This window comes from Lampetra planeri, chromosome 50 (genome assembly GCF_965212315.1).
Source record: "Lampetra planeri chromosome 50, kcLamPlan1.2.h2, whole genome shotgun sequence".
In the NCBI taxonomy this organism is placed as follows: Eukaryota; Metazoa; Chordata; class Hyperoartia; order Petromyzontiformes; family Petromyzontidae; genus Lampetra; species Lampetra planeri.
In genome coordinates this window covers 7,298,573-7,316,890 of record NC_136156.1, presented here as the reverse complement: position 1 = coordinate 7,316,890, position 18,318 = coordinate 7,298,573, and the positions used below count along the sequence as shown (strand labels likewise).

The window sequence follows — 18,318 nt, the reverse complement described above, 5'->3', positions numbered from 1 at the left end:
AACGGCTTGATTTATGATGGATTGGCCAAGAAGGCCAAAGGGTAATTTCAGGGATAACAATGTTAGGTTTGAGATCTGAGAAAGAAAGAGGCCTCTGGGAAGACTTGGCAGGGATAATTATTGGAGAGCCTGCAAACTCTGCATGTCGGGCAAAGAGAGACCTCGGGTCTGAGAAATTGGAGAGGTGTTTTCGGAGTCAAGTTGTGCCGTTGTGTAGCGTGCAAGCACGACAACAACAACAACAACGCTGGACTACCTCCTTGGCAGCAGCTATTACAGAAGTCTCAGAGAGTCCAAAGTTGCGCGATGTAGTGTACATTTGAAGCTTCTCCATAGGTGAGAGCTTCGTTACACTCTGGGGCTTTCTGAAGCTGGAAACGCTGCACTTTGTCCTCGGGGCATCCGTCTGATTCCCACAGGACCCCCACTCTGCCCTCAGCCACCCTCCCAATGGCCTGGACGATGCTTTGACCTCCAGCCGACCCCAGTGTCTCTGCCACCCTATTAAACCCTTAGCCGCAAATTCCTGCCAATTCCGAAGTCGCCCGCTCAATTTGTGGCCAGTTCTACCAACAAAAAACTATAGCTTAGCCTCTTTCAATCAGCCACAGGGTTACCGACAGTTCATGCATTTCCAGTTGGTTACAATCCCATCTGTTGATCCCATCCACAAAGCATTCATTGTGTTCACCATGTGATTTAGTTTTTAATGCAGTTGTAAGCGTGACTCTTTTTTTACTCTACGGGAGAGGTGCCTGATGCGAAGGAAACGCCGCTGACGGAATTAGAGTTATATCGCGGTGTCGTTTGGTGCCACGTGCCGATAGCCACAGTTCCTAAAGAAGCTCCTAGCAGGTGGAGGGAACCATCGGACATCGTGCCGAACAGCACGCAGTACGAGCCGAAAACGCACGTGGGCGAGCTGAGTGTTAATTTTTCACTGCCTTGCTGCTTCCCCGACGTGCGTGGCGGACAGAGGAGTGAACGATGATGGTGGCTGCTTTTCGGTTTCCTGTTTTCGTTTCACTCATTGCCCCGGAGGTTTTTTGTCTGTTGACGTAACTACGTCATCATGCCACACGCCGATGACAACATCGTCACGTCTTGTACAAAAAAAAAGTGTAAAGTCACTTTTTTTGTTAACAGCCACTGTTGGTGCGTGGTGTTGCCTAGAACGACATCGTGAGGTAAAGGTGGTTACTTTTAAAAGCATAGGTTTTCGTAGCCACTCGTTATCGAAGTATGGCCTTCTGGGTCCGGCCGTGTGCTTGAGAATGTCTTCTCTCGAGCTTTTGCCACGCATCACTGCGGGCAAACATCGTCAGTCTCTCTGGACACAAAGATGCACACGGTAGCGTGTGGTGAAACACTCGAGAAAAGAAACGCGAGCCATGTCACCAAGGTTGTTGTAACCTTGAAGGCAAGTGTGGAACTGCAAGTGAGTCCAGACAAGTTTGGACTGTGAGGTCAGGAGTTACCGTTCAGTGTGAGGGGACACTAAATGCCAATTCAGCAACCTCGCTCATAAATCTATGCGGGGGGGGGGGGGCACGGAGAAGTGAGGCTTTCTCCAGGGTGGCAGCAGCTGTCCGTTCAGCTCACGTGGCGCAAACCGGAGGTGAAGGGCCCTGTTTAAATACGTGGGTGGCAGAAATAACAACGGCTGGGACTTTAACCGAAATGTAGCCACGCTACCGGGCAGGTGTGACGACACTGATAACAACTACAGCGAAAAAAATCAGAACGGCTTCAGCATGTCGGACCGCGTCAAGGCGTGGTTGGAAGGGGGACGTGCGGTGCCGTTCAGAGTTTTTCTGCGATTGCACCTGTACGCTGCCGGGCCTGCCTCGGATGCTGCAACTCGCCAAATGCAAAAAAAAACGAGTGCCCTGGCCCGGTGAATGAACAACCCCCAGCAATGGCGGCACACAGCCTGATATAACCACCGGCTGTATGACTGGTTTCAACATTCTTAGAACTCATCACTATAGTATAGCCATCATTGTACCGGAGGGACTTACACTGAGAAAACCTCCAACCGCATTGTTGCCGCTGCCTAAATCAAAAGAGGTGGCACTTAGCAGGTGGCCATCACCGGCCGTGTGTAGAATGGACGCAAGAATGGTGATGTCGCATATGGGCATGCAAAGCATGCTCAGGCTTCCTCTTGTGCATTGTTGTCTTAAGGCACCTTTGAGCGTGCGTCGTTTTGTTTCCAGTCCGCTTAAAAACAAATTTGCGTGTCTGACTAGCTACAAATAGTGCTGGAATTCGGCGCTGATAATTGCCATTATCCACCCCATTCTCTGGCAGTACTTAGGCTCGTTCTTGCGCTCACTAACAACATCAACAGCCTACCGATTTATCGGTGATGTGGCCTGATATTGGTGGTTGAGCGGCAGCCGAAATACTGCCGTCAAGAAAGAAACGTCACCCTTTCACTCGGCAACGACGACGCTCATCCCGAAATTGGTATTGCGCAGCTTAAATCCCAAGCACCTGGTCTGTGTGTGTGCGCCGTACATTGGCCAGGTGTGCTGTGTTTAAACAAATAAAACTGGACGAATAAAAAAGCAGAAACAGGGGGGTATTTGGTGTCACAACAGCAGTCTGTGTTCCACTAAGCTACATGATACACGGGCCTTAGCGAAGAACTTAACAGCCTGCAGGAAGGCGAAGACATATTTTTTGAAGTTCATACTTTAGGTGTTAGGGAGGTCCCATCTTGAGCCGTTTGTATGGGAAAAGCGCGGCCCCTTTTTACGTTCATGACATCACCAGGAGACCGTTCTGGCTTTAGAAGTTGCTCTCTAGGATTAGATCACATGCTTAAAGCATGAGGGTTGGTGAACAAGACAGGAATAATTCACGGTGCACCACAGGTAGTTTCAGTGACGTTCGCTGGTACAACATTGCAAAGTGAAAATGTATTGGCAGTAAAGTATCAAGGAAGAGCGAAGGGTTTGGTGAATTGTAATGAATCGGCCCCACGATTTATTGAAAGAATCAATTCTCTGTTGTCTCATTATTACTGCCTCGTGAGGGTTTTGGTGTCTCATCGGCTTGTTTGCGCGCCATCAGCCTAAATGTGACATTTAGCGTCAATAATTGATTTTCATTCTCTGCTTCAATTGAAAGAAAACACACACTAATTCCTGCACATGATTGGATTCACGTATCGTTAAGTCTTAAATAAACCATCTGAATTGATGAACCAACGCATCGTTACACCCGTAGTACCTGGGAAATATAGTCCCTGGGCCAGAACAAAATCGGTACCACCAGAGGTGGCAACATTTTAGCAGCACCGAATCATCTCGATAGCCAATAGGAGTTAATTACTTGATAACCCCTCTCAAATGGTTACCACATAATTCATCGCCTATTGGCAACATAAACGAAATTGAACCACTGAAGACACGCCACCTCTGCTCTGGAGAATTAAGGACTATTATCCTTGATTTGCAATATCGCTGAAGTCATGCAGCAACGAACATCGGTATGCAGGGCGTTGTACGATCACCCATACCTCGGTGACTCATGCGCCAGGCCCTTTGAATTCCTTAGGTTATGTTTATGATATAAAAGTCCTCCCGGTTGACAGTGGATGTCTCTGCTGGATGCCACCCCAGACCAGAATAACTGGCAGACCCTGATGGAAGCATAAACAAAAGTCAGGTTTAACCAGTTTTGGGACAGGACTGAATACAAGCACATTGAGATTGTGTCAGCAACAGGCACCACGGCACTTCACACAGAATACAAATTGTACGTCTCTGTGTGTGTGTGTCATTTTCACTGGGGTTGCGGTTGTGTCATGGTTAGCGGCGGGTAACGCTACGAACCCGGCGAGCTGTGGTCGATTACCGCTCACAGTCGACAATGATCTGAATCGGTACCTGGGCCTCACCTAGGTCGACTCGGCCTCAAATTAGTATCTGGTGCTACTGGGAGAGACAACGGCGGCCGGGAGTGGTGCTGGCCACCCACCCCCTCATGTGCCGAGTCAGTCTTCATAGGTGCTACTCGCTAACAGCACTTTCCCCAGCAATCTGTGAAAGGCTATACGGGGGATCTTTGTGTTTGTGTCAATGCAGGTGGTGGGGGTGCTGAGCAGAGAGTTCATCCCCAAGGGAACCCGCTTCGGCCCACTGCAGGGTGACGTCTACCTGCGCGACGCCGTGCCGCAGAATGCCAACCGGCAGTACTTCTGGAGAGTGAGTATCTTCAGCATCATCACCATCATTAATATCGATCACCATCATCACCATCATCATCAACTCCATTATCATTACCATCATAACTGCCCAACTCAACACAGTGTATTCTGGTGGAACACACGGACTCCACTCAGCCACCACCTCGGATGCCGTGGAATGGCTCACAATATTAAGCGTACGATTGTAACTTGCCATATTTGATCTTTTTGAAACGCCGTATGAACGACAATTAAAGCAGATCATCAACACCACCACCACCACCACCGCCATCTTCATCGTTGATGAGATAGTGAGATCTGGCAGCAGTCCTTCCAGATTCTATTCAACAAAAGCGCCGTCTCGTGACGTTGAGGATACCATTCCTTATCGTGGCATTGGCAGGCGAAGTATATGGCGGGGGGGGGGGGGACTTAATGGAGAGGTGACGGAGCAAGGTGGGCTGGTCCCCTCCCCTCACTTCGGCGTGGGGCAATTCTGAAAGAAAATAAAGGAAGCTCGCGCGATTCTTTTCAGCCATTTCCAAGAATTCACTTTCGTCTTTTATTCGAATTCACAATAGTTTTTTTTATGGCCACCGTGCCAAAATTCTAGCCCTTACTTATTGGCGTGTGCACAAAAAGGGGCAATTGAGTGACTCAGCAGTGGGGGTACATTTCTTAAATGTTTTTGATTGTCACTAAAGAACCTAAAATACAAAGTGCAATTCAAAAATGTATTAGTATTTGTTAATGGAGTAGGGCGGGGAGGAGCGGAGATAAAGTGGTTTGTGCTATGAACCCGGCAACTCGAGTTTGATTCCCTGCCTGTGGCTATTATTAAATTTGTTATAATACGCCGCTTTAATATCTTAGCGCATACACTGTCAACTCGCACGGACAGCACGATGGCATCCTTCGAGCGTCACTGTAATGTTCAAATGCACGGCAAGGAAAACCACTCGCAATTAAACTGAGACCCGCAAAAAACGAAAAACCCTGAAGTGCACCAAAAACAATGAGAACTTGAGACGTGAAATTCGCACAATGGAGCTGCCCCAACTGGGGATGCCTCCGTCAGGCCCCCGTGCATCCTCGCGCGGCCGGATCGATCGGGGACGCGTGGGAAAGTCGAAGCTTTCCTGCCGCCGTCACAAACAGGTTGCTGCGCCTTCCTGTTTTTTTCGCTGCCCGTGTGCGCACGAGCTATTTCTGGCGCGCATTTCCTGTAGGTTCCACCGGTCCCTTTGCTTTCTCTCCTGCCCTCCCTTCAACAACGCCGCTGCCCTAGACAACAACCCAATTCTCCCACCGCCATCGCCGCCTCCTCCCTCCTCCTCATCCTCCTCCCGCCGCTCTCCCCCAAACTCAGCCCCCGCCCGCGTCGGCTGGTCAGAGGCTTCCGTTCACACGGCGGCCCAGAGACATTGAAGGGAACACCCGTCCAATCTGATCCGTCAGGGCCTACGCATTTCCCAGGTCGTGACCCAGTGGCCCTGAGCTCGGAGGAGGAGTTGGGGGTGGGGGGGAAGACAAGCGTGAATTTGAAGGAGCGGGAGGAGGAGGGGAGGGGAGCTGGGTTGGGGTAGAGATGGAGAGGATGGTGGCAAGAGTCAACAGCGGAGAAGCACAACACGCAATGACTGCGCTGCACCGTGCATTTCCACTTGCGGAAGTCCTAAAAAAAAAAATGGGGCCAAAGATAGACGGCGCAGGAAATTGCGATTAACATTTTGCCATTTTTCTCTGTCACGTTAATGTTAAATGCGGCCTCTATTATTAAGATGCTTTCGCTCCGCTCACGAGGGAGAGGGGCAGGCAGACCAAAAGGAAGCAATGTGTGTCTGCAGCGTCCGCAAGAGCGCAGCGCTATTGTGGGTGCAAAATTGACGTATAGGTCCCATCCATTGTTTGTCAAAGTGAACCTCTGTCCTATTTTGGCAATTGCTTTATTTTTTCCCCCAAAGAACAGTTTTATTTTGGCAGCTTATCAGAACGCAATTGTGCATTGGAATCAATAAGTGAAAATTAAAATACTCGCCATGGTGGAAAGATGTTAACTACCTCACCAGGTATACAGGAGGTCATGGGTTCGATCCCAACCCTGACGCCTGTATATTTGGCATTTGCATGTTCTCCCCCTGGTCGCGTGGATTTTTATCTGGGTCTTGTGGTTTTGCCCTCCACATTTAGAAACATGCGTTTAGAGTATTTGGCTGTTATAAATTACCACACGATAAGCTGTCATTTGTGGCCAGGTCGCTTCTGATAAAGAGCTACATAGCTCAGTGGGCTTTACGTGGTAAAATAATAATTGTTTGGTAAAAGTTTATTTTATTTTTATTGCACTTACAAGTTGCAGTGTAATTTAAGCGAAAAGAAAGTTGTATTTTAAGATGACAATAATGAATGGGATGGGGCATATGGACCACCGTGGTTCGAAATGTCCCGTCAGCAAGAGAGGAAACCAAAGCCAAATTTTGGCATCAATGTGTAGACGTTCAGCACCTAGTTGGCAAGACACTGAGGAGAAAGGAAAGACCATTGTGTGCTAATGTGATGGATCAGCTGCCGATTGAGTAAACACATGGTCTTTTGCCCCTTTGTCATTTATAGTAATGTATAATCTTCAGATTAAAGGGGAAACAATGCAATTTAAAAGAGGGTGTGAAATAACAGTACACACGCGGTGAAAACGTAACAATAACACGTATCATTTATGGACTGTTGTGGCATATAAGGGGGGGTTAGTGAGCACCTATTAAGTCTGCCACAGCATGCCCCACCACGATGGTTTCCTGCGCCAGACGCTGTATTACACTGGCGTTGTGCATGCCGTGCAGCACGCGACACAATGCAATTTGGATGCCGCTGCATCTCAGGACACTACGAAAATAAATGGGGCATGCGCATCAAAGAGGATGAAAGGCAGGTGTTACTTTTTATAAGTACCGTGCAGTTAGAATCACGCTCATAATGCGCGCATGAATGCAGAATGGTGAAAATAGTGATTCCCATTATAAACACTCATTATTGGCTGACAACATCTTATATATGTGGAGGATCGCAGAGCTTGTTGTGCTGTAGGTGCCAGCTCATTGCGTGGCTGCCTTCCTGCCTGTCAAGTGGTCCATTAATGTGCCTCTATCCGCAAGAGTCAGGAGTGAACACTGTGCACGTCACAGGTTGGAATTATTGTTGTCGTATTAAAAAAATATATGAATGGGAAAATTACAGTTTGATGATGTGTGCCATCCATTCGTCCACCAGGTCTTACAACCATCGTCATTAACACACTGCTTTATATTGGTTCTACGAGCACAGTGTGGCCAGTGCGAGTGCATGACACGTCCGTACGTGCATGCGTGCGTGCGTCTACCCATCTGTCTGTCCATCCAACAGATCTCTCATCACCGCCATCGTCATTAACGAGACGCTTTAGCTCGGTCCTACGATCCTCGGGCCTGCACAACGTTACAAAGTGTGGCCGGTGCGAGTGCATGACGCGTCCGTGCGTCCGTTCGTGCGTGCATCTACCCATCTGTCTGTCCATCCAACAGATCTCTCATCACCGCCATCGTCATTAACGAGACGCTGTAGCTCGGCCCTACGATCCTCGTGCCCGCGCAAAATCGCGCGGCGTGGCCGGTGCGAGTGCATGACCGTGCGTCCGTTTGCGTCCACCAGATCTACCGGCACGGGGAGCTGCAGCACTTTGTGGACGGCTGGGACGTGAGCCGCAGCAACTGGATGCGCTTCGTGAACCCGGCGCGGTCGCGGCGCGAGCAGAACCTGGTGGCGTGCCAGCACGGTGCCGACGTCTTCTTCTACACGCTGCGCGGGGTCTCCCCCGGGCGCGAGCTGCTCGTGTGGTACTCGCCCGAGTACACGCGGCGCATGGGCCAGGCACACCACCGGCTGCAAGGTGAGCGCGCGTGGTGAGCGACGTGGGTGAGCGATGCGGTGAGCGCTGCGGTCGATCAATTCGTGAACAAGTACACCGCGAACATATTAAAATTGAAGGCCATCGAATCGCTTGACTTGGAATTCATTTAATTGACGATTCAATCCATCCCGGCATGTTTGCTGGTAAAATGTTTTTAGCAAAGGCCAGTCGGCTAAAGCAGATTTGAAATGCATACAATGCAATCAATAAGTGAAACCTTTCTTTCTTTCTTTCTTCAAAAAGGGCACCTTTGTTAAAACAACCAAGGCTCACGTGCATAAATTACGAATGCCAATTTTATTTGGCAGCTAATTAAATGATGCGCGCGACTGCAGCGAGCCTTCAAACTTACGTGTTTAAAAATAACAGCGGAAGTGAATTTGCGGAGATTAAGTTAAACGTGATGAATCTTGTCACACTCAAGTATCACCTTTCTATTTGAGGGCAGTGTCAGAGTGTGTGTGGGGAGTGTGTGTGTGGGGGTGGGTTGGGTGGTGGTGGTGGGGGGAGTGGTGGTGCAGTAGTTAGCGCGCTGGCTGCGCTGCGAATCTGGTCGCCCGAATTCGATTCCCGGCACATGGCCAACAACACCAGTGACGATTATCTGAAACCATCCTGGGGCTCCTCTAGGACAACTCAGCCTCAAATGAGTACCTGGTGTGGTGTCTAAACATCGCCACTCGGGAGACAAAGGTGGGTGCGGTAATGACCACCCACACTCTTCAACACACCGGTGTGCTGTACTAGTAACGAATCGGCATGTTTTGTTTATGTGAAAAACCTTCCTTATTGGCTGTGTCGGGTGGTGGCGGGTTTAACAACGCATTTATATTTATGCGATCTACCCAAAAAAGCTCCATTACGGATAATATTGGTCGCGAAAGCCGACGTGTTAAACTCCGTAGGTGCTCGTTCACTTGCCCCAAAAGTCTGTTCAGGCTATACGGGGGATCTTGGCTTTAGAGGTGGGGGGGGGGTTACTGGTGGGGGGGGGGCAGAGAGCTGTCGAAGAGATGTTGGTGAATTGTGAGAGGCTGGGAAGTAATGGCTTGTGTGGAAGGTTGGGGAAGTGGGGAGCTTGGTGGTGGTGGGGAGAAGGGGTTATCTGGAGCAAAAGGAAACAAACAGAAGCGGCATTTAGCCGGCTTATCAGGTGATTAATCTGACTGGCTCCCTCTGCCCTCTGGGAAAAGCTGGGCTAGTTATCTCTCACTATCCCCATTTCCAAGGGTCCCTTGCCAGCCACATAGCACATCGCCTTACCCCCGTGCTGCAAAGCTTCACTCAGTCACCACCTCCGACGCACGCGCACACTCTTGATGCGTGCCATCTCTCTGTAATGCACCGCACGCAATGTTGGTAAGGCGACGCGCGATGAAGTCTCTTGCCCATTTGGGAAAGGATGGCGTTCGGTGTTATGGATCCCGCTCGTTTTTACTCACGCCAGCCTCGCCGAGTCTCATGACTCTTTGGCAGGACGGTCCTGCCGAGTATAAATGTTGCATGGCCTGCTATCGTCACGTCTCTCCCGTGCCTCAATGGGGAAAACCGCCAATCTCAGGGGCAATGAGTTACAGGCGACGATCGTTCGCTCCTTCAGGTTGCGTATTTGCAAGGAAACACTACCAATGTTGTCAATGTTGTGCCTCTATAGGAGGTCAATGTAAAGTTGACTGAAGTCATGTACTTGTATTATGGCTGAGCACACAGCACTACTGTGATTGAATAAAGAGTAACGTTAGTCGGGGAATATAAGCACCGCTCCCCGTTGATATTGTAAGTAATACAAAATAAAGTGGCAGTTTGTGTCACACTGCTATTGAATGTGTGCAGGATGCCAAACACTAAAACCTTAAAACGCGACCTGCGCCCAACAACTGCACTAATTGCCTTTGGAAGGTATTTACAACCCACACGCACGCCTCTCCTTCTAATCTAATAATACTCGCCTTCACTTCGCCGGGCTCAAACTCTCACACGACTCCCCCCCCCCCGTCTGCCTCTCTCATCCCTTTGCTCTCTCTCCCCAGCCAGCCGCCCACCCACCCACCTTCTCTCTGTCTTTCTCGCTAAAACCCTCTACCAGAATCCCACCCCCTAGCTAAAAAAGCCCCGTAACACAATAGCACTATCAGTTGCTGGCATCGTCCTGGCTGGCGTGATCTGGAACCTCAGCGCCCCTCCACCTCCGATGTTAACCGGTTTAGGTTTTTTGTTTAGTTTTGGACGCGCGCGCTAACAGCGGCCGCACGCGACCCGTCATTGACAGATATTCGCTTTGAGGCCATGCTCTATCCACTGCCGGATGTCGGCACCGCTGCTTGCGATTCCCCCATGCATCTGCACGCGATCTAACGCCCACGTACGGTCTAATTTTCCGTTCCGTTTCCCCTTTTGGTCTTTTGCTAGCGTGTGTTTCCTCCGTCGGATGCCGCCGTTCCATCATTGACGTTGTCGTTGCTTTATTAAATCCAGACTTCGGCTCCAATGCAGACAAATTCCCTAACCCCGCCACACAGATTGCCTGCAGTTGCTCTGCAATAATAGTAAAGCTGATGATAAGCCCAAATGTCACACGCGCGCGCACATTCCCAATCCAGGTCGATTTTTGTTGTTGTTGTTGTACAAATGTACACAATTGAAAAGTATCCCACGTCTCAAAACGTGGTGCAGGACAAAAAGAAAACATCTAACAGCAAATGAAGATGAAACTCTAATTCCGTCAGCGGCGTTTCCTTCGCTTGTTGTGCTATCATCCCTTTCAGTTTCTGCTGTAGAGATACATCTGCAACAGTTACTTTTTTTTGCATCCGAAGTTTTGTAAACAAAGAGTAGAGAAACAAAACAAACCTTTCACAGGACAATAGCGCTCGCGACTCGATCCCAGGCGGTAATCGCGCTGGATCTCGGCCAGTTGCGAAAGCCGATAAAGCGAAATCTCTCAGCTGGGGCCACGGGATCTTGTTTTCCTCCCAGGAATGTCCCAAACAATGCGGCAGTAGAGCCACTCGGAGTCATTTGTTAAATCCCGATATCTCGCCCCTCCCCGGTAGACAAACAGGAGAGGGGGCTGGATGGAGATGGTGGCAGGGAGGGTGGTGGGGTGGTGGGGGTGGCATGAGTTGGAGTGAAGGAATTGAAGGAGTTGAATGGGTGGAGGGGGGGGTGCGTGGGGAGTGGTTTGGAAATGTAGTGATTGGGTGTGGTGGGGGATGGAGGAGAGTGGAGCGTTGATGTCAGTAGCTAGCGCCGATATCCGGAGTCGATAAGCCCGAGTCTCATCTTACCAACCAAACCCAGAGTCTTGTTTGTGTTGCGTGTGCTGGACCATTAGTCTCACCTCGTTTCCTCTGCGTGCCCTCTCACTCCCCTCACCCCCCCCCCCCTCATTTGTCCCCCCCCCCACTGCTTCCCCTTTCCTGCAGACGAAGAGCCCGAGAGTGATGATCGTTCAGCGCCAGCGGCCGTCGAAAGAGACGCCAAGCGCAGGAGAGGCGATGACGCAGAGCGGATGGAGGCCCCGGCTCTCGCCGCTGAAGAGAGGGGCACAGCACCCCTTTGCACTGTTGAGGAGCAGCGAGGGGAGAGCCGAGACAGGCCTGAGAATCGAGAGGCGCCCGTGGCAGAGGAGTGGAGGCACCCCCACCCTGAAACCATCAGTCGCTGCACGACGAACGACAAAAGCCATGTGGACTCCTCTGGCAGGGTCAGGGTTAAGGTGAAGAGGGAATGCCCCGCAGAAGTGACCAAAGTTGACGAGAATCTCAGGAGTTTTACCGCTGGTCAACCGAGCCACCAACCTTCGTTAAAGCCGCCTAAGAGCACCCACCACGATCTGCTGACCGGCAGCAGCAGGGGCGTGAGGTGTGACTTCGACCAGGTCGTCCCATCTCCCGGAGAGCTGTCCTCTGGTAAATCCACCCCCTCGGACCGAGTGAGTCCCAGTCAGAGCATGTGCCCTCCTCTTGCTCCTCCTGTTCTCCCTCCTCCTCCGAAGCGAACGTCAGTCATCTACAGCTCGGTGTCCAGCGCGCCGCCTTCAAAGCCCAGCTACGCACCGAGCCTCAGCGAGCTGTACGGCCGGACGCACGTGCTGGAGGGCTTCCCTTCAGGCCTGCAAGCCGAGTACCTCTCGTCCACGTTCCTGCAGCCTATGGGAAGGACGATGCCCTTCATGTACCAGGGATTTATGTTCCCAAACTACCCGATGAACGTGAGCAGGATGGACATGTTCTCCTCCTGGGTGCACCCCGTGTCTCTGCACCCCGCCATCGTCGCACCCTCACCGGCCATCCCCACGGCCTCCTCTCTCGCCGCCGAACACGAGTTCGGCTTCGGCTCGGGGAAGTGCCCCAAGAACCGCCTGGTCGTGGCTAAGAACAGCGCCTTTTCTCCACCGGCGCTGTCCGCCGCGCAAAGGGACGCCAAGAACGGGGACGCGGGCTACCGGCAGGACGCGGCTGCGCTGGAGATCTTCCGGGGCTTCTCCTACCCGCCGAGGTCTCCCGACAGTGGCTACCGGCACGCGTCCCCGTGCAGGAGGAAGCCGCCCGGCTTGCCGCGCTCCCCGGACCACACGGCGCTGAGCCGGTGCGACCCGTGGAGCATCTTCTCGCCGCGGCTGGAGGACGCGAAGCTCGCGGCGCTCGCGGCTGCGCGACCGGCGGCGGTGCGCCCGGCGGTGGCACCGGAGGATTACGGCTACGGCTCGCCCGGCGATTACGCGGCGCAGGCCCAGGGCCAGCAGCAGGGGAGAGGCGCCAAGTCGGCGTGCGATCGCCAGCGACCGCCGCTGGAGTCGAGGGCAAAAGGGAACCTGAGCGTGAACGGTCACACGGTGCCATACCCGCTGAAAAAGCATAACGGCAAGACCATCTACGAGTGCAACATCTGCGGCAAGACCTTTGGGCAGCTCTCCAATCTGAAGGTGTGTATTTGCATCCATCTGTTTTTTGTTCATTTTTTTTTTGTTCATCCTTTTGCGGGATTTAACACGAAAGTGTTTTACCATAAGCGCAATGTGTCCGTTGCAAAGTTGTTTTGTACATGTAGAGGAATGGTCAGGCGGTCGGTCAGCTTATTTCAGGTGAGTCTCAGTCACCCTAGATGTTTAGGTGTGGTGCCAGGTTTCATGGCATTTACATTTTTATCTGATCGTTTTACAAGAAGAATCGACGTTTATTCTCATTTTGTTGGAAATACCGAGAAAAAAAGTGGTGTAAATGCGGAACAAGTTGCAGCGATGCACGCGTCACTTTTAAAAACGTGAGCGTCAACGCTCGCGTGCATGCAGTATTGTCCGGCACGATGCCCGACGTTTCGCCGCTTGCACGTGGTGGGAGATACAGTAGCCACCTTGCATCCGCCGCACGGGTTGCCATCGTGACGAGGATGTTATTCCCCCGACAGGTCCACCTGCGCATCCACAGCGGCGAACGGCCGTTCAAGTGCCAGACGTGCGGGAAGGGCTTCACGCAGCTGGCGCACCTGCAGAAACACCACCTGGTGCACACCGGAGAGAAGCCCTACCAGTGTCAGGTAACGGGGCAGCCGTGGCCGCGAGGTGGGGGGAGGGGCGGGGTTTGTGACGACCCCAGCGCTCGCGAATTCCGGAGCGAAACAGCTTCGCTATTAAGATGGAAGCCTCAACAACCCGGAGGTTCCGGCGGTGGGTTTGAATCCAGCAAAAGCACTTCACAGTTGTGCAAAGTGTGGGGCGACTGTTGTTGAGAAAACAAAAAATACATTTTTGTCTTTAGACCAGAGTCCGAAGAGCCACCCTAATGCATGACCAACGTATCACTTGACACACTCGGCATGTACGTCACGATGCTGCTTAGCAATTTTGAGAAAAAAAATATTCTACACCAGACCGTGTGTGTGTTTTTAGTGGCTGATTTTTTTTTCATAGGGAGGTTGCATTGCGCAATCAGAGTAAGGCATCCGTGTAAGCATGGGCTGAACAGCAAGACATGGAGTCCTTTAGCTGGGCGAGCTTCAACTTGGCCAGTTCTTTATTGAGTATTATTTGGCATTTGGAAAGAAACTTGAGTATTTTTTTTTCAAGTTTATTCTTGGATTACATGTTTTTTTTAGTATATTAAACAAGGGAAGTTCGTTGTCCAGCAGTGTCTATGGCTGTTAGCGATTCGGAGAAACATTTTGCATGACAGGGTATATATGTAAACCTACTTGCTGTACTCCCTCCGAGAGATACCACTTCCTTGCCCCTGTCTGTATATGGGTGTCTCGCCTACACAAACGCCCTGTCCCTGAATCATCCGCCAACCCTAAATCCTTCCCCTGCACTACCGATTGGCTAGCATGTTTGTCTACGTACGACGTGAAAGAAGTTCAACATACATACTTACATATCATGACAGGCACCGATGCACCCAGGGATTAAGTACAGGCATATCTCTTATGGCGCTAAGGGTGAGTTTTTAGTAAATGGAGCGCTATAGGAAAAAGCGCTGTAGGAGGTCACTGTAACATGGTTCCAATGAGGATGCGTTATCGAAAGCGCAATTTGTTTATTTTTACCAAGGAAGAATATATAAGGGCTTCATTGGTACCGGTAATAGCCTTAATGATATTGAACACATGATAAATATATCAAAGCATTTTATATATAAGAATAATAACTTGCACCATCATTTTAATCGCCGCACCTGTTATCCAAATTGAACCTGCGACCTCTGTACTGCACACCCTTACACAGGGCAGTACAGCACGCCAGTTTCCCATCCAGAGCACTAAAAATGTGCGTCCATCTCCGTTTGACCCGCACAGGTGTGCTGCCGCCGCTTCAGCAGCACGAGCAACCTGAAGACCCACTTGCGCCTGCACTCGGGCGAGAAGCCCTTCCAGTGCAAGCTGTGCCCGGCCAAGTTCACGCAGTTCATCCACCTGAAGCTCCACCGGCGCCTGCATGCTCGCGAGCGGCCCCACCGCTGCGCCAACTGCCAGCGCAGCTACATCCACCAGATCAGCTTGAGCCTGCACCTCAACGGCTTCTGCCCATCTCAGCAGGGGCCTACGGCGGTGGCGTCCGAGCAGCGTCATCCCCGAGCCTCCTGTGAAGGTTTCGCCGATGTGGAGCTCGGAGGCTCGGCTGCGTTGAGGGCCCCGACACTGGATCTTCTCGGGCGTCATGGGCACAATGGCTCGACGGCGGCGGTGGACTTGCAGGCGTCCCCCGTGTCGTGGCATCCAGCCGAGCTGCAGGCTTTCCCCGAGTCCAGGTCTGAACAGGACCCTCTGGACGGGGTCAACCAGGAGATCGACATTTTCGACGTGAGCGAGGAGGCGGAGAAGTTGTCCATGCATCCCCACGTCGACGTCGAGAGCAAGATCCTGAGCACTTTTTGCCCGGCGAACAGAGGCCTGGCTTTCCTGAGCTTGTCCGAGGAGGTCAAAAAGCTCTTGGAGTTTGCTGGGTTGGACATGACGTCGGAGGACGCGGCGATGGGAGGGGGCGGCATTCCTCCAGAGCGAGGTGTGGGTTCCCAGAAAGATGAGTCGCTCGTCGGTGGGAGCCGTGGCTCGGGGCAAGGCGATATGCCGCAATTCAAAATTAACCAAAATGTGGCCAGCATCGTAAAAGGGCCAGAATGTTGAAACCACAACCCCCGATTGAAAAACTCTCTCACCAAAGGCATTATTTTTACAACTCCAGCCTGTCAAAAACACAAAAAAATCTAAAATACTTGTTGTGTTGCAGATTTTGATCATCTGTTGTAATATTATTTTTAGACATCGTTTTGAAGGTCAGGCCTTGATGGTCGTCTCGATACCACGGTTATGAGTCCTCTTAAACTTGTGCCGGAAATGCAAGCAAAGGAGTGACTCACCGTGACGTTCTTAAAGCCCGCATTTCGATTGAATGGTGGAAGTGAAAAGGAATAACATTTTTCTAAAGTTTCCCGATCAAGCGCATACGACGACGATATTTAACGTGTAACTTATGTGTGAGGATGTTTTTTGTTGTTCGTTAAAAGCTAAAAAATGCTAGACAATCGGCGCACGTGGAATGTTTCCATACATCTAAAGTAACTTTTTCTTACCTGTAATAAACAAATATATATATTTTATCATATAAGCCATTAGTTTTATACATGCGTGTAGCAGCCGTGGCGTTTTCTAAATGCATTTTGTGACTTGCAGGTCAAGCTATTATTATTATTATTCACGTGATTTTCCCCTCTGATCTGTTTTGGTAGCTTTCACTTTTTGGGGGGAAATAGCTCTACAAATCAAATACCTCTTTGTTGTTAGATTTTAACAATAAAAAACAAAGCTCAGGTTTGTCGTGATGCAGGTTTGGGGTAGACTGCGTAATATATGTTGGCTTCAGCACAAAAAGTGACGGACTTTAAATAGCATCGTGGATTCTTAGCAGATACTGTACGGGTCGTTTCCTTTTGATAGTTATCAATAAAAATAAATTCCCGACAAGATATACTAATAATTTTCACGATTTAGGTAATTTAATGTTTATTGTAACTGTGTACATTGTGACTCTCTAATTATATATTTTGTTTTTTCGATGGCCGCCACTGTTTTTTTTTAAGAAGGGACATCGCAGTTCTCCGGAAATGCACAACTGCAGCTCACGTTTCATATGGCCGTGGTTCTCCGGATTTATATGACACCACTTTCACCCTCCCCCTGTGTGTTTGAGAAAAATAGTCAGGTCAAGAATGCGTTTTATAATCCAGTGCGTGTGTTGGAGGGAGCGGTGGCGAAGCGGTTAGCGCGCTGCGCTACAAACCCAGCGACCTCGAGTTTGATTCCTGCTCACGGTCGACACCGGTGACGATTATCTGAACTGGCCTGGGCCTCCCCTAGGTCGACTCAGCCTCAAATGGGTACCTGGTGCGATGTGTAAACATCGCCACTGGCGAGACAAAGGCCAATCACCCCCTCGTGTGCCGTGCCGGCCTTCATGGGTGCTCACTAACAGCACTTGTCCTAACAGTCTGTTAAGGCTATACGGGGGATCTTTATCTTTGTTTTGTGTAACCACATTTGTACAACTTTATTGACAACGGGCACAAGTTACTGATGCATCTTACTTTTCTGACCCGTCTTATTATCCGGAGAATATGGTAACATTAAAATGAATCACAAATGCCTGCTGTATTTAAAATATTGTTTAATCGCTTACGATTTCACTGACATAAAATTACCGCTTAAATCTCTTCTCATTTAACACTTTTTGTTGTTTATGTATTGTTCGCAATTAAAGTAAGGTCATGGTAGTAACTGTTATTTAAGAATGCTGATGAGTGCAGTATCCGGTAAATGATGTAGTTTGGGGAAACAATATTACGCAACGGAGCAATTGGAACATCTTTCACAATGATGTTCATGCCGACCGGAAGAAGATTTGCCCACAATGGTTCCCAGCAACGAGTGAGGAAAAGCTGCACTGAGAGACAAACGTGGCCCACGGCATTAGAGCACATTCACGCCGACACATGCAAATGGCACAGGCACAGCCCTGCAATTGCCGGGATCACACCGCTGCTGGCGGAAGAGCCTCAACTAGCAGGAGCCTCGAGAGAGCCCTTCTTGAAGGGTGTTTTGGCCTACTCTTCCACGCAGGCCAAACGTTTTGGCGGAGGTGGGGTTGACTGACATACGGCTTCCACAAATACACACTCGCACGTGCGCGCGCAAACCACTGACACAACTTCTCGTGACTGTGCAGCATCAATTGCAACTGTTACCTATCCATCAGCAGCAATGGGGCAAATTTGTTTTTTTTCATTTTTTTCTTAACATTGTACAGCTGGACATTCATTTTGTACGGTTGTTCTCATTGACTAATTAAACACAATGTTACACTGGCAATGGCTATTGGGTGCTTCTTCTTAAGCATGGTTACTAAGAACCCCCCCATACAACGCAGCGGTATGCACACTGCACCATGACTTTTATTCCTGGCCCGTGGTTAACTCACCTGGTATGCAGGAGGTCGTGAGTTCCATCCCGATCCTAACACCTATATAATTCGAGTTTGCATGTTTCTCTGCCCGTGCTCACGTGAATTTTTTTCTTGGTCCTCCGGTTTTTCCCTAAACATTTAGAAACACGCTTTTAGATTTGGCTGCGATACATTTCCGCATGATGAGCCACTTCGTTGAGATACAATTTTTGTTAGCCAGGTCGC

General features: G+C 50.3%; 1 protein-coding gene across 2 annotated transcripts in view; it reads left to right on the top strand.

Moving 5' to 3' along the window:
• Positions 1-17,995, top strand: part of LOC144734122 (PR domain zinc finger protein 1-like) — a 40,287-nt gene extending 22,292 nt beyond the window's left edge. For both annotated transcript variants that reach the window (XM_078616188.1, XM_078616189.1), the window contains 5 exons: positions 4,098-4,217; positions 7,883-8,120; positions 11,567-13,068; positions 13,551-13,679; positions 14,934-17,995. In XM_078616188.1, coding sequence (XP_078472314.1) covers positions 4,098-4,217; positions 7,883-8,120; positions 11,567-13,068; positions 13,551-13,679; positions 14,934-15,761 — 2,817 coding nt within the window. In that variant the 3' untranslated portion in view covers positions 15,762-17,995. The remainder of the gene's footprint in view (positions 1-4,097; positions 4,218-7,882; positions 8,121-11,566; positions 13,069-13,550; positions 13,680-14,933) is intronic.
• The last annotated feature ends 323 nt before the right edge of the window (positions 17,996-18,318 follow it).